This window comes from Chlorocebus sabaeus, chromosome 3, assembly GCF_047675955.1.
Source record: "Chlorocebus sabaeus isolate Y175 chromosome 3, mChlSab1.0.hap1, whole genome shotgun sequence".
NCBI lineage: Eukaryota > Metazoa > Chordata > Mammalia > Primates > Cercopithecidae > Chlorocebus > Chlorocebus sabaeus.
The window spans coordinates 18,211,575-18,228,738 of record NC_132906.1 but is presented as its reverse complement, the minus strand read 5'-3'; the positions used below and the strand labels follow the sequence as shown (position 1 = coordinate 18,228,738).

Here is a 17,164-nt window from a genome sequence, read left to right as displayed (position 1 = left end):
AACATTCACTCCTCTTCTGCTGTCTGATTACTATACCTCAATGGGTCATGAGAGTGCATTTCAATTGGTCTAGGTGTACCTCCGGGGCCCCCTCTTGTGAGCGCATCAATAAATCCACGAACAACTGTACTTCTTCTGGCTGTTCCAAATTCATCTAAGGTATATCTAGAAGAAACAAGTTGTATAAAAAATGGTTGGGGTTCTTTGTCTCTAGTGGCTATATCAGATTTTCATGCAATTTCTGAGACAAGCAAGTACTTAAAGCTCTTTTAGTCATTTGGTCAAGCAACACTGCTTTCAAACAAGAAAAAAATATTTAAGAGATAACTCTGGCGCATTGAAAATTCAGTCAAAAAGTAAAAACTTTTACCCCTCCTAAGAAACAATGCTGGGATATGGGACTAAAGCAGAGGCAGCAGTAATAAGGGATAAAGCAATGGACTTAGTAAAAGTAGGAAAATCAAGTCAAGGTGGGAAGACTTAACTTTTTAGGTTTCAGTACATTCAGTATATTAGGTTTCAGTATATTTCAGTATATATATTTATAGTCTAAAACGATGCTCTACTGTTTTACATAAAGCCATAACAGTTCTCAAAAGCTGATTATAATTAGAACTCTGCAATCCAAGGCTGGGTGTGGTGGTTCACACCTGCAATTCCACCACTTTGGGAGGCCAAGGAAGGTGGGCGCTTGAGCCCAGGAGTTAGAGATCAGCCTGGTCAAAATAAAGAGACCCTTTCTCATTATTAAAAAAAAAAAAAAATAGCCAGGCATGGTGGTGCATGTCTATAGTCCCAACTACTCAGGAGGCTGAGTTAGGTGGATCCCTTGAGCCTGTGAGGTTCAGGCTACAGTTAGCAGTGACTGCTCCACTATACTCCAGCCTAAGCCACAGAGCAAGACCCTGTCTCAGAAAAAAATAAAAGAATTCTGCAGTCCAAAAATTGAGATTTTCTCTTCTACATTAAAAAGTCTTCTTTATACATACTATCACAATTTATCACCAAAATTTGCTCTAAAAATTGCTATCCATTTTTAAAAGCTTATTTTGACTCCAATATTAGACATAATAGATGTTCCTTAAATTTACTGACCAATCACATATACAAGCAAATACCTTTTTAAAAAACATGTATTAAGAAGTCACCTATTATAATTGAAAAGGCATGGAAAGGCTTTCCAAGGTGAAGGAACTGGTAGGGAAGGAAAGCTTTTAACTGGGGAACAGGACAATTTGGGATTCAATTTATAAAAAGGGCCTGGAGCTCTCTGTAGTGCCCATTTCTTTGACTTGACTCAGTCTTGTTTCCCATTATCACCACCATTCCTGACATCCATCCCTCAATTGAAAGTTCTTTCCATTTTAAAAGTATAAAGAAAAACACAATATATTTTAGCAGTCTGATGTCAGCAGATTCTAGACTAACTTGTAAACCTCTAAACAGTATTCTACCATACTAAATTTTAAGAATTATGTCAATAACCTATTACCAAAACTTCCCAAGATACCCAAAATAATTAATATCTTAGGCTACATAGCTTTCTTTCATATGCTGTTAATTGGATGAAAAATCCACATTTCGGTAAACATATGAAAGATGGTTTACTTCCAAATAAAAGAGAAAGCCTGTAGAACTGGCAAATAGCTATAAATATTTAGGAATATGAACCTTTTTTGAGGACTGTTTACTATTAACTAGACTATGGTTCTTTGTGTGTTTGTTTTCCATTAAAAAGAAATGGTTTTGAGATTCCCTGTGGTGACATACTAGTAGAGAAAAGGGAAAGTGTAATATCCAGCTAAGTTTTGCTAAATTGCATAATTGCCTTGCATTTACTTTCTATTTTTTAAACAAATTAGAACCAAAATGCTCATTGCTATTTTTTCCCTTATGCTCTTAAATTATAAATCCATTTAGTGTGAAGAATGCCTTCTTTTAAATGATCACCTGATTCTCTGAAATATGACTGCTTATCAGAGCACAAAATTCACAAATGTTTAACTTTTTAAGTATATAAAGCTAATCCTCATTCCCAAGACCCTACTAACCACAGTAAAAATAAATAGCAAAATTTGTTTCTAGGACTGTCCACTGGGACCACAGTTGTAACAGAATCCAGTGAATCTACTGGTATCTTAAATAGGGGGTAAATTACCAAGCCTGGCAAACACTGGAATTTCATCTGTTTAATACTATAAAATATCAATAAACATTAATATTAATGTCAATCCTCCTATAGAACAAATATAATTTAAAGCAAAAACAGCATAAGCCATATGAACCTTCAATATCTTTAGACATGAAACATCCTGGGAAGGCCCAGAGACAGAAGAAAAATTCTTTCACCAAAATCAGACATTCTTCCAACAATAATCAAAATTCAAAATGGAGCTTTTTCAGGGTGAATGTTCAAATTATGTACATATTCTCAAATACCCCTAGTTAAAATTAAGTCTCATTTTAAAAATCGTGTTTTAGCTACCATCAAAGAAATTCTGGTCAAAAAACAAATTAAAAGGAGAAAATTTTTTATCAAAAAGCAAATTAAAAGATAATAGTATAGAAGTGCCTCTTTGAAATACAACAAATACATAAAGAAGGAAGAAAAATCAGCATTGTACATATTACTACATTTTAAAATAACTTATATTCTAAAGGCTTACCAAAGGAAAGAAATTATCAAAATTTCTCACTTCCATTTATAATTATACATGATTTATTATTAAAAGTCAATAATGCATTAGCATTCCAGTTATATACTACATAAGAAACACTGAGTAATGGCAACTTTCCCCAGGGATTTCAATAATTGACATTTTTCTTCCCTATAATACTTAGGTTATTTGAGATGTAATAATGGACAGTGAAGCTTTTATACATTACTTATTAAGTTCATATAGTGCCATCTGGTGGTTAGCATGACACATTATTAAGTTTTCCCTAAATGTAAGGAAACTACCACTTTGAAAATAATTACTTAATGAAAGGCCAATTTCCTCTTTTTTAGCATTTATCTTGTTCTAATCATCTGGTCTTAAAAACTTACTCCCCCACTCAACTTCTAAACGTCTCTTAAAATCTTCCGAATTGCCAATACTGCCCCCTGCTTCTTAGCATATGCCCTTCACAGATTAACCTTCTTTGCCACTCCATTATAGTTTCATTCTTTATCTTTCAAGCTTTTTCTCTGATTGCCATGTAGCCCTCAAATACACCCCTCCTTAGTTGACAGCTTCCTAGTCACCTCCTCTCAAAATAAAAATAATATCTAAAATTTAGTGATATACCAAACATCACACTACGTGCCTCAAGTGAACAATGTAACTTAATCTTCACATCAACCCTGTAAAATAGGCACTATTATTATCTTCATTTTACAGCGAAGGAAACTGAAGTTTATAAAGGTGTAAGGACTTCTCAAAGAAATCTGACTCAGGAGTCCACCTTATAAGCCATTTAATATTGCTCCTTTCCAAGTTTTGATAAAGAACTATAATTTAGTAAAAATTTATTTGCATGGCAGAAGTCAGCTGTTGTTTTCAGGTGCCCAAAACACACAAAGGTTTTTTTTTTTTTTTTTTTTTTAAAGATTAACCTTGTGAATAAATATTAATCTGCAGACAATGCAACAGTTGTTAAAATCAAACACCAAATGTTTTAAGTGCTAAAAGACTCATAATCAATGCCAATACGTTAAAGTGAAAAAGTTGAGAAAGAAATTTCAAAGAACTGCTAAGCTGCTGATCAATGGTAAACATTAACTTATCATATTATATGCACAACATTCAGGGCTATTACAAATCCAGCTGTTGCTCCTAATTCAATAGCCAGGGCAAGCTTTTGCAATTAATTTCCCAAAGGTGCATGTTCTCTCAATGTATATCTTTGCATTACTGTTCCCTCAACCTGGAAACTGTTCTTCCTTTACTTCTAGGAAAATGCCTATTCAGTCTTCAGAACTCACTTTATACCTAATTCCATAGGAAACTTTCACTGACGTTCACTCTTTCCCCTACCTCAGAATACTTGAGCCACACAGCATCTGGGACATGACTTGTAGACTAGCAATTAGTATATTCAATTAAAATGCATTTGTTTATCTCCAGTTCCATAAAATAAAGCAGTCTGAGGGCAGTGCTTTACTGAAGCTGTGTTTCTAGAATGTAAAATGGTGCTTAACACATAGCACTCAGTAAGTAGCTCTGGGGTGTTATTACTTTACACAGTTGTTCAGCATTTGCGTTCTGTGACCTTATGATAGTATAAGTAGTGTTCCAATCAGAAAGTAATGGGAAGGTCCTCTAAAAATAGTATAAGCAGAAACTGAAAGGGATGATTCACAGCAGGATGTACTACCTTGGTAAGAGTCCCCTGGTTTCCTATTTTCAGAATTAGTAATATCATCAACCCCTACATCTACCTAAAGCTTATGCTCATACTACTCTAGGCATTAAAGAAAGTATTTACTTTTTATTTTATAAAAATTAAGCGAATAAAATTAAAATATAAAATAATAAGACACATATCAACAAATATAAAATGCATTAAATTCTTATCCAAAGCATTACCACATAGCTCTTGTTTGGCGTCAATTATGAGATCAAAGACCTGAGCCCTCTCTTCCTAAATCCTATTAATAGAACCTTGATATTAAATATTCTTTTTTTCATCTCTGCATAACCATATTTCTCAGTCCTGGTATGACTTCAGTCTCTGTAGGGAAGGATTCATATAGGAGTTTTAGTTACTTACAATTCTAAGGGAGTTAATGAGATGACTGGGGAAAAGTCACTGAACCTCTATATAAATAAGAGGTAGTCTAGATACAGAGACACTTTGGTTTCTCTTTCCATATTGTATTCTATAGTATGTAAAATTCAAATAAGCTGATATCCCATGAAACAAATTCAAGTTAAGGTGAATAGTATTGTTGTAAATTATTACAAATATTACTCAAACTATTATATATGCCTTTGATTAATACTGATATTTAAAGTAAATTATCAAAAGAAAAGTAGGCGTTCTTTTGTAATTAAGAAAAAGTCACCAACTTATATAAGACAGGTCTGTCCTGCAGGGCTTCCATTGCCTGTGTCAATACTGGAGATACATCACATGATTCTTGTGTCAATGTTCTGCATTCACCTGAAATATAATTAACATTATAACTTTTGTTACAGAAAAGGGAAAGTGTAATATCCAGCTAAGTTTTGCTAAATTGCATAAACAGCTTAGATGTTTATTATGTCTGTTGCATTCCAGGAGTCTAAATTCTATGGCAAACACTCCATAAAAAAATCCTCAGAAAAACCTTGATACACCAATCAAAAACTAATTTATACTGTCAACCAAACTAAAAAGTTAAGCTTAAGTAGTTATATAACTTTAAATGAATCAGGTATACCCCAAAGCTGTATTTTATTATTATAAAAAACTAGAGTTCTGAAAAAACCAACCAATGAACAAGTATTTCCTAATAACTGCCATATACATGACAGTATTAGGGAGGCAGGGAGGAGCACTAAAAATATATTATCAGTTCCTTCCCTGAGAAGCAATCTTTACGGAGTTTGCTAAAATTGTTAATGTGGTTAACCAATATATAGTGATACAATTATAATTTCAAAAGAGTTTGAATTTTAAACTCTTAAAAATCTCGACACCAACTTTTCTTTATTGTTCTAATTTTATCTATAACATGCTCACAAGTGCCTAGTACATTCAAATTTAGGACTTCTCAGAAATTCCCAACCTTTGGTACACAAGGACTTCACCCTGGCAGTATACTTTCTAGCATGCACTGACTGAAAACAAAATATGCACAGAGAATTGAAGACATCTTAAAATGTCTTCATAGTCTCCACAAGACAGAGGCCCACAGTTGGGAGCCACTATGTAAGATGTGGAAGCACAAAGAAATTTGAGTCAATGTCCGTGTCTTTGAGAAAGTAGAAAACTAGTGAGATAAGACATATATGAAAAAAATACAACGAGATGCAACGAGAGAAAGGCAGACAACACTCCAGATGGAAGCAAACAATGTAAAGAAGGAGATAGGTAGAAAAACAAACAGGTCTTAGAGATAAAGACTTAACCAACCAGACCAGAGAATTCTATTTGCAGAGCATAGTACAGGAGTAGCTGGTTAACTAAATTTAATTCCAACCTCTTCTAACAGCTGGTTGGTAACACCTATTAAAATATGTGCTCCTGTTCCATGCTTGCTTGTTTTAAATATCTTCTCTGGTTTTAATAGGCTATTTGCAAAATGTCTATTGAAACATTTTCAAACAAAACTAAAGCAAATAAAGTATTCCTGGTAGGCAAAATAATGGCCCTCCAAAGATGTCTACATCCTAATCCCTGGAATCTGTGAATATGTTGCTTACATGGTAAAAGGGACTTTGTAAATGAAATTAAGGTGGTAGACCTTAAAATGGAGAGATTTTCTCAGATTACCCAAGTGGGTCCAAGGTAATCACACAGGCCTCACAATGTAAGTAGCTGGCAGAAAAGTTAGAGATATGAGATGGAAGATGAGGCAGGAGAGAATCAACACGAGAAAATGACTTGACCTGACATTGCTGGCTGGCTTGAAGATGGAGGAAGGGGCCGCAAGCCAAAGAATGCAGGCAGCCTCTAGAAACTGGGAAAAACCCTCAGTGACAGCCAGCAAGGAAACACAGACCTCAGTCCTACAGACACAAGGAACTGAATTCTGCCAACTAACTGAATGAGCAAGGAAACAGATTATCCCTTAGAGCATACAGAAACAAATGCAGGTCTACCAACATTCAGATATTAGCATAGTGAGAACCACGTCTCATTTCTGACCTACAGAGGAGTAAGTCAATAAATATGTGTTGTTTTAAGCCATTAAGTTTGTAATAATTTTCTACAGCAACAGCAGAAAATCAATTTACCACTTACAACTTTACAGTTATGTAAACAAGAGACACCTAATCTGCTTTAAGATAATCTAGGGCAGAAACTGTCTTCATGTTTTTATTCTCATACTTAATCAAGCATACTACTTGGCCGAAAGCAGGTGTTCATGATACAAACACAAAAACAGTGTGTTCAAACATGAAGTTTGTTTTTCTGTTTTAAAATATTTTTGATTACTAGATCAAAATGCATCAAAGACCAAATAAAAATTTAAAAATCAAATACAAATACTATTTTTATTTAAAAAATTTTTTTGACTACTAAAATCAAAATATATCAAAGACCAAGCAAAATTTTAAAAAACAACTACAAATGTTCATGAATATAGACAACATAAAATAAATCACTCACTTTGAGCCCATCGGTAAAGTCTTTCATAAGCCGTTTCTTGAAGTAAGGCCATCTGTTCCATAATTTCTAAACTAAAAAAAATTAAAGATTTATTATAATTTAAATCTTAGTCAACAGCTACATCTAAGCACCTAATTATTTTGTTTGCATATTACATGTTACAGCATATTAACTGTTTATCATTTTATGGAATGAGTTTTCAATAATTTTCTATGATTAAGTAAATGTCACATTTTAACCATCACTTACTTATCAACTGCTGTTTTAGCCTAAACCTGTCAGGGTATAACTTCACTATTCTCTAAAGATAAATAAAGATTAAACTTCTATTTCACAAAACGCTATATAGTTTCACAAACAATCTAGAATATCTTTAAAATTTTGGAAATGTAAGCAGCAATGCAATTAGTTCAACGAGCAGTTACTCACCCTGCCGTTTGTTGGTTTGTACGCAAGAGAACTTTGACATCATTATGAATCTGTTTTACTCTTCCAAGTGCCTTGAAAAACTCCTTTAAAATTAAGAATGTGACTTTATGTCCATGCTTCAGGCAAAATTACATTATTTAAAACTGAAAGGTCACTGCCAAGGGCAAACAAACTCTTTCACCTATTTTAACGAAGACTTCCTATACTGATCTCAACATTCTCTAAGTTTTCATAGATGATGTAACTGGTATTTATTCACATCTTAAGACGTATTAACAAATTAATCCAGTTCCTACTACGTGCCAAATAGTGTTGACAGTTGCCAGGAGTACAAAATTTATAAAGTCAAAAATCCCTGTCCTCAAGAAGTGTACATAGTCTAGTGAGAAATGCAAAACTAAAAATTACTAAATTAAAAAACATACTGTGTATTACACATCTTATTACTTAAGCCTGGCATTCTTATCGCTGAAGATGATGTTTTATATCTCTGTTGTATACTCATTCTTGCTCCCTCGTCCAAGAGTAGAATGCAAAGTTAAATACATAGGAGGTGACAGATGCCAAACTGTTGACTGATATTTAAATGTACTGGAGGCTTAGGTTTCAGAGTGCCACAAATAGTGTTCCACTCATGAAAAATAATAGATGTGTTATTTTTCTTTGATGAATAAAGCTTAAAATAATAATAATAATCATCTTCTTTTTCTAATTTCTACCAAGGGGAGAAAAAAATGATATATCAAATATTTCAAAAGCACAAAGTTCCTCAAAACATGAGGACAGTACATACTAATACATAATATCTCTATTAATTATCTCACCTATTTACCTCTCTACACCCAAATGACCAGTTCCATTTTAGCCAAGCCAGTAAAAGTGATACCTACTCAGAGACACTCAGTGAGAACCCTTCCCCACCTCAAGAACCCTTTTGCCCTCTGATCCCACAATGATGACGATAGGCTTAAGTTTACAGTTCTTCCCAGCTAGAAGACCAAAAGATTCCCTTTTGGAAAAATTATTAATGTCTTCAAGGAAACAAAAAAGAAATGAAATTTTTTCTTGTTATTTAACATTTTGAGAGGTTTTATAATACTGTCAGCCAGTTTGGAAAGAATGGAATAGCTTAAAAAATTAATTAGATGAAAAAATAAGTGATTTCTAACCCAAGGAAAGACACAAAGTTATAAAAGAAAGAACATTCAATCACTGTAATGTCATTGTAATGAAAACAAAAAATGTGTGGTAGGTAAGACCTGTAGTCCCAGCACTTTGGAAGGCCAAGGTAGGCAGATGGCTTGAGCTAAGGAGTTTAAGACCACGCTGGGCAATACAGTGAGCCCTGTCTCTACTAAAAATTAAAATTAAAAACATCAGCCAGGAGTGGTGGTGCATGCCTGTCATCCTAGCTACCTGGGAGGCTGAGGTGGGAGGATCACTTGAGCCTGGGAGGTTGAGGCTGCAGTGAGCTGTGTTCGTGCTACTGCACTCCAGGCTGGGTGACAGAGCGAGACCCTGTCTCAAAGAAAAAGAAAAAGAAAATAGAAAATGTGGTCTAACTGTACTATGATGTATGAAGGAGATAAAGAGAAGATATGTGTGTACAATCTGTGTTGGGGGAGGAGACAGAGTGGGTAGAAGGCTAAATCCTCACATTTCACAATAGAGAATCAATAGAAAATAGTTAACATAGATAATCAAAGCATATTCTTTTTAGCTATAGATCTGGAATACAGAATTTACAAAAGAAGCAATTAATAACATTGAAAATGGTTGGCAAAAGACCTAGAGGTGAGGAAGAGTAAAATAGGTGACATAGATTTTCTCTCTGTAAGCTTTATTGACTCCAACTTTTCAAAAAGTACATGTATTACTTTGAAAAATATAATTAAAATATACATCTTAAATTTCCAAACATAAAAATATTCTCAGATGAAACTTTTTAAAATGGGAAAATAAAGCTTCAAAAACGCAATTTCTCTCTAATATCTGTAACTACTAAACTTTAAATGATTATAACAGAAAGTCAGGATACCTCAGTAATGGGTCCTTCTCTTGTACCTCGGAGAAGACTCATTTCATCAGAAGTCAGTTGGAACTTGGATAAGAAGGCATCTGCGACTTGTGCTCTTATCTCTAATTTTTGGCTGTAATATTCAAAACAAGCAATAAAAGTCAAGCATCTTATTCAGTTGCATAGCTTTAAAACAAATTATATCTCAGACATAACTTTTTAAAACAAAGGTATGAAAAATTCTCAACATTTTCAAAAGTCTTGTTTCTGCCTCAAATATTATAATTTTATCAGACACGTAGGTGATAAAATTAGCTAATATTGTTCTATTTCAGATACTTGCACACAATAAATGGAGTTGATCATTATGCACAAGAAAAAATAAGTCCATGCATGGTCCCTGCATTACAAATTTGCAGCCACTTACAAGTACTTAAATAGTTCACCTTGCAGTTTGCTAGATTGCTTTAATAAGGGAGAAATATGTACCTGTTTTCAACCAATTTCTCTTCAGTCACAAAAACAATTCCTAGCCTTTTACGTTTTCACATGAAGTACATATCAAAAATCAAATTTATTAGTTTATGTTAGAGAAGATAAGAACTCCTTTATTAATTCTCCAAAAATTGCTAGTCACTTATCCACTTTTGTCTTCCCCACTTTTTCTACAAAATATAGTAATAAAAACGACCTTTTAAATTATATTATCTGAATGCAACCTATCTAAACTAGCTGACAGAAAAAGGCACACTCAAGGACCTGTGGGACTGAGTAGAATCAATACCCACAGGCAAGCTAGGAACACAAATTACTTGAACAGAAACTCAACATTCCTGGTTTCTGTATCTCAGAACTGAAAATACATAAAGTTATAAAAGTGTTTCACTAGCAATATTCAGAGAATAGTAATATTCCACAATTAAACAAATTTCAAATAAGAATGAACAAAGATAAACATAAACACTATTTGTGTAGATGATACAATGCATCTGCCATCTATGTTTTATTTGCACCTTTGAGATGGGAGGTTTTAAATTCAAAGTTGATTGCTAATGCTCCTACTGAATAAAGAAACTTACAAGGAAAAATCCTCCAGGTGGCAGCAAAGATCTGTTTATTGCAAATGAGAAATCACCTAATTGAGTCTACACAGATTTAAATGTCATGTTCTTAATCATCTTATTACTGATGTCTGAACGTTATCTTAATATTTATCTTATTTTTGCTTGGTTGCTTTGTTGCCTGTGCTTTTGAGGTCTTATTCAAAAAATCCTTGCCCAGTCCAATTTCATGAAACAATTCTCCTATTTTTTTTTCTGGTAGTTATATATAATTTGGGGTCGTATAATTTACTCTTTAATCCATTTAGAGTTTGTTTTTATATATGGTGAGAGATAAGGGTCTGGTTTCATTCTTCTGTGTGTAGCTACCTAGTTTTTCCAACACCACTTACTGAAGACACTGTCTTTTACCCAGCGTGTGTTCTTGGTGCCTTTGTTGAAAATCAGTTGGCTGTAAATGAATGAATTTATTTCTGGGTTCTCTAGTCTGTTCCATTGGTCTATATGTTTTGACACCAAAACCATGCTGTTTTGTAGTATATTTTGAAGTCAGGTACTACATAATGCCTCCAGCTTTCTTCTTTTTGCTTTGACTATCCAGGTTCTTTTGCATTTCCATATGAATTTTAAGATTTTTTTCTATTTCTGTAAAGAATGTCACTAATATTTTAATAGTAATTGCATAGAATCTGTAGATTGCTTTGGGTACTATGGACATTTTAACAACATTAATTCTTCTAATTCATGGACACAGGATTATCTGCCCATTTATTTGTGTCCTTTTCAATTTCTTTCATCACTGTCTTATAATTTTTATGGTAGAGATCTTTCACCCCCTAAGTTTATTCCTAGGTATTTTATCATTTTTTGTAGTTATTATAAATGGAATTGCTTTCTTCATTTCTTTTTCAGATAATCTACTGTTCGTGTATGAAAACACTACTGATTTTTGTATGTCGATAATGTCTTCTGCAACTTTACTAAATTCATTTAATATTTACACAATTCTACAATTTTTTGGTGGAGTCTCTAGGATTTTAAATATATGAAACAACCTACAGAATGGGAAGTACTTGCAAACTATGCATCTGGCAAGAAGCTACTACCTAGAATATATAAGAAACTCAAACATCTCAATAACAACAAAAAAATCTGATTTAAAAATGGGCAAAAGACCTAAATAAACATTTCTCAAAAGAAGACATACAATTGGCAATAGTTATATGAAAAAAATCTCAACATCACTAATCACTAGGGAAATGCAAATCAAAACCACAGTATCACCTCTCCTCAATTAGAAAGGCTATTACCAGAAAGACAAAAAACAACAAATGCTGGCAAAAATGTAGAGAAAAAAAGAAATCTTATACACTGTTGGTGGGAATATAAATTAGTACAGCCATTACGGAAAACAGTGTGGGGTTCCTCAAAAAACAAAAACCTATCATGTGATCCAGCAATACCATTATTGGGTATATATGCAAGGGAATAATATCAGTATGTCGAAGAAACATCTGCACTTCCATGTTTACTGCAGTACTATTCATAATAGCCAAGATAAGAAATCAACCTAAATGCCCATGTACAGAAGAATGGATAAGAAAATGCATGTGTGTGTGTGTGTGTGTACACATACAATTGAATACTATTCTGCCATAAAACAAAATGAAATCCTGTCATCTGTGAAAACATGGATGAATCTAGAGGACATCATGTTAAGTGAAGTAAGCCAGGCACAGAAAGACAAACATCACTTGATCTTCCTCATATCATATGTGGAACCTAAAAAAGTTGACTTCATAGAGAGTACAATGATGGTTACCAGAGGTTGGGGAAGATAGTGGGGAGATGGGGAGAGGAAGAGATTGGTCAACAAGTACAAAGTTACAGTAAGGAAGAGTAAGTTCTACTGTTTTATTACAAACTAGGGTGACTACAGTAAATAACAATGCAGTGGTATTTCAAGATAGCGAAGAGTTTGAATATTGTCACCACAAAGAAATGATAAATGTTTAAAGTGATAGATATGGTAATTACCTTGAAACATTACATTGTACCCCATAAACATATATAATCATTATGTCAATTATAAATTAAAAATGAATTTTAAAAAGCTTAGAGAGTTACCTTAACGGGTTTTGTTTTATACTTTTAAAAGTTTCAGTCATTATCATAAAGAATTTAAAGTAATTATAAAATTTCATCAAATTCCTAGAGGCTATGCAAATTAACCATGTGAAATAAAGCGTCTTTGGGAGCTTTTTTGGATCTATCTTTAGAATCAATTCATTAGGCACAAAGAAAAATTTCTCTCTTTAGTTTATAATTTTGTTGTAATCAAAACAAGTGTTACCCACCTTGATCATACCCCTTAATCATTACAATTCATTCCAAATAATGTGGCTGACTGGATCTAAAAATCAACCACGAGATAAAGATGGAAACATAGGCTCTTAATATAGCTACAAAAGAGATGGTGCAAAAATATTTGTATAATGGGCACAATACTAAAACAAGAGTTTGATATATCAAGATGGCAACTTTAAAAGTAGTGACAGAATAAATTCTAATATATTTTTAATTATCATATTACTCTAGTTTTACCACATGTATTCTTTCCAGGTAAATTTTCACAACCATTCTGATAGGAAGTTATTGTTAAGTGGTCCAGTGATTTGGTTTGGGAATATTCACTCATTCAAATAACATTATTGGAGACTTACAATGTATAAGGCCTGTGCCAGAGAACAGTGTGACAAAAGGCACTTATGACACAGACCTTGTCCTTACTTTACATCAACATATGGAACTTTTAGAGGGATTTTAATGTCTAAGTAAAAAGTATAGGAGATAAATATTAACATAAAACATATAAATTATAACTTCCAGAGTATTTAAGATTATGTTTATACAATCACTGTATATTGTATAAATAAGTTAAATAATAATATGTGAAATATATACTAAGGAAAAATACATAATGGACAAAACTGAGGTAGATCTATATGTACTAACATAAAATGATCCATAAGGCATTTTGCAGATATAAAATTTGCAAGAAAGTATGTATAGGAATCCCCACTTATTTTTAAGAGCCACAATAGCCACCCTTATCCTCGGGGGGTACAGTCCAAGACCCTCCAGTGGATGCCTGAAACTGCTGACGGTACCAAACCCCACACATACTGTTTTTCAATCTGATAACTGAGACAGCTACTAAGTGACTACTGAGTGGTGGCATATATAGCATCACACACTAGAAAAAGAGATGATTCAAGTCCCACCAAAGTGGGAGCCAACCACGTGAGATTTCATCATGCTACTCAAGATGGTACACAATTTAAAGCTTATAAATTGCTTTTTTCTGAAATTTTCCATTTATTACTTTCAGACTGCAGTTGACCATAAGTAATGGAAACCACACAAAGCAAAACCATAGACAAGGTTGGGAATACGTACATCAATTTTCAGTATGTCCAGTCATACATCGCCTAAGTATTTAAAATAAACAGACTACTTAATCTTCATGTTCCTTCAAATCATCCCAGAACATGATTTACAAATTTTGTGGTACTTTTCTTTTTCTTGAAAACTTATCTGTGTCATATCTTATTTCTACCTCTAGGTTCACCTACACCAAATAATTTCAAAATAATGTTTTAAAGGGACATAAGATATAAACCAAAACAAAAAAAAGTAAAGAAATATAAATGGCAAAACAAAATGAGAAACATGTTGATTCATCACTATTCAATGATATGTAAATTAAAATGATTAAATTAAATGAAAAATTAAATTAAAGTGATACCAGGGCCTATCATGGGGTGGGGGGAGGGATAGCATTAGGAGATATACCCAATGTAAATGACAAGTTAATGGGTGCAGCACACCAACATGGCACATGTATACATATGTAACAAACCTGCATGTTGTACACATGTACCCTAGAACTTAAAGTATAATAAAAAATAAAAAATAAAAATAAAAATAAAGTGGTGTGATAATATTTTTCATCTATATTGGCAAAGTTTTTAATGATGAGACCTAATGCTCATAAGGATTTAATAAAATAGACACACAATGGAAGTAGAAATTGTTATAACCTTTTTCAAGAAAACTTTAGGCATTGTATTGCAGGACACTTCCAAAAATGATCCTCTTGAAATAAAAAATCATAGGAAAATGGACATAAAATATTAAGTGAAAAAAGTAAAATATTAACAACACACACACATAGTCACTCTGGAAGGAAATATACCAAAACATTAATTGTGGTTTTGTCTGAGTGGTAGAGTTATATCTGATTTTAATTTTCCTTAAATTTTATACAATAGATTTATATTAACATTATGTCAAAAAAATTTAAGAAAGAAAAGGCAGTTTTTTACACTTAAGAGATTCCTTTTACCTAATTCATATGATGGAAAGATAAGTGAAATAACCTGTTTGACAGGATCTTAAAGAATCTGGTTATCAATTACAATCCTTAAGAAAAAGTATTTCTACAATATTTTTTCTTTTTCCTAAAATAGAAAAAAAGAAGAAACTTTCCACTTTAAGTTTCTATAAAGCATCAAACTGAAAGTTAAACATTTTTGAAAGACTGGTTAAAACTCAATGCTCACTTGTCAGCATTTCCAGGATCACGCCATGATTTTAAAACCTGATAAATTTCTAAATTTTTATCTCAGTATTTTAAAACAAATAGATAAAATAACTTCAATACAAAAATATATTGAAAAATAAAGCACATACAAATGACAAAAAAGATAAAACTGAGCTACATCAAAATTTAAAATGTTTGTGCTATAAATGATATCACAAAAGTGAAGATAACTCACAGAATGGGAGAAAATAATGTATCTGCTAAAAAACCTATATCCAGAATATATAAAGAACTTTTACAACCAATAAATAAAAACGCAAGTAACCTAAACAAAAAATGGGTAAAGGACGTAAATAGACATTTCTCCAAAGAAAATATGCAAATACCAATAAGCAATAAAAAGATGCTTGACATCATTAGTCATTAGGAAAACGCAAATCTAAACCACAATGAGCAGTACTTCACACCCAGTAGCATGGCTATCATCAAAATGACAGATTAAAAACAAAGATATGCAGAAATTGGAATCCTCATATGTTGCTTTTGGAAATGCAAAACTGCAGCTTCTTTAGAAAGAGTGTGGCAGTTCCTCAAACAGTTAAACAAAGAGTTACCATACATGATTCAGCAATTCTACCTCTAAATATATACCTAGGAGGAATAAAACATATGCCCACACAAAAACTTGTAAACAAATATTTACAGCCAGCATTATTTGCAACAGCCAAATAGTGGAAACAACCCAAATGTCTATCAACTAGTGAGCAGGTGAACAGAATGTGGTATAGCTGTACAATGGAATACTATTCAGCCACAAAAAAGTTAAAGTACCATGGATGAATCTTAAAAGTATTTATGCTATGTGGAAAAAGCTAGCCAAAAGGGCCACATATTGTGTGATCTTATTTGCATGAAAGATTCAGAATAGGCAAATCTAGAGAGGCAGAAAGTAGATTAATGGTCCACTAAGGCTGGATGACTACTAATGGTCATGAGTTTTCTTTCTGGGATGGTGAAAATGTTGTAACTCAGATCATAATGATGGTTGCACAATGCTTTGAATATACTAAAAACCAATAAACTACCTACTTTAATTTTGTGATATGTGAATTATATCTCAACAAAGATGTTTTTACAATACAAAGGCTCTACCTTTTGAATTACAATTACATGATTATAACTGTACAAAATACAGCTTAAAAGGCATCTAATACATTCTTTCAGCTTGATACTTTCCACTCCTTAATAACATTTAGTTAAGTATATGCACAATTGCTATTACTCTTATAAAGTAAGAGTGTCAAATATTAACAGGCAATGTCAGCAATAACTATTTAAAATGTTAAAGTAACCGTGTAGATATATTCAGTTGATAAGTTTTCTGTGTAGAAAGGAGTGGGTACAAAGAGCATTAATACACTGCCTTTGCTATCCAGTTAAAATAGTCAAAGACCATAATGTCCAGCAATTGTTCAGAAATTATAGGGCAGAAAATAAGTGCTAGAAGAATAATGTGTTGTGGGAGTACAAAGAAGGAACTAATTAATTTTTTTTTCTGGTGACTGAGTAAAGGTTCCTGGCTGAACATGGAAAATAGATAATAAAACTGTAAAGCACAAAGGTGGAATACAATTTCCTATAAGCTGAAGTATTTGTTAAAGAAAGCAAGACTTTCTTTGAAACATATATATGTACTTCCATATATACATTCTCAAGGAACATGTACATGCATGTGTGACACACACATGA

At 32.8% G+C, this 17,164-nt stretch overlaps 1 protein-coding gene across 3 annotated transcripts in view; it reads right to left on the bottom strand.

The window, feature by feature from the left end:
• COG6 (component of oligomeric golgi complex 6) overlaps positions 1-17,164 on the bottom strand; it is a 132,132-nt gene that overhangs the window by 98,921 nt on the left and 16,047 nt on the right. For all 3 annotated transcript variants that reach the window (XM_007960205.3, XM_037986773.2, XM_007960204.3), the window contains exons 5-9: positions 9,770-9,881; positions 7,732-7,814; positions 7,303-7,373; positions 5,055-5,148; positions 37-165 (exon numbers count right to left, since the gene is read on the bottom strand). In XM_007960205.3, the coding sequence (XP_007958396.3) occupies positions 37-165; positions 5,055-5,148; positions 7,303-7,373; positions 7,732-7,814; positions 9,770-9,881 (489 nt within the window). The remainder of the gene's footprint in view (positions 1-36; positions 166-5,054; positions 5,149-7,302; positions 7,374-7,731; positions 7,815-9,769; positions 9,882-17,164) is intronic.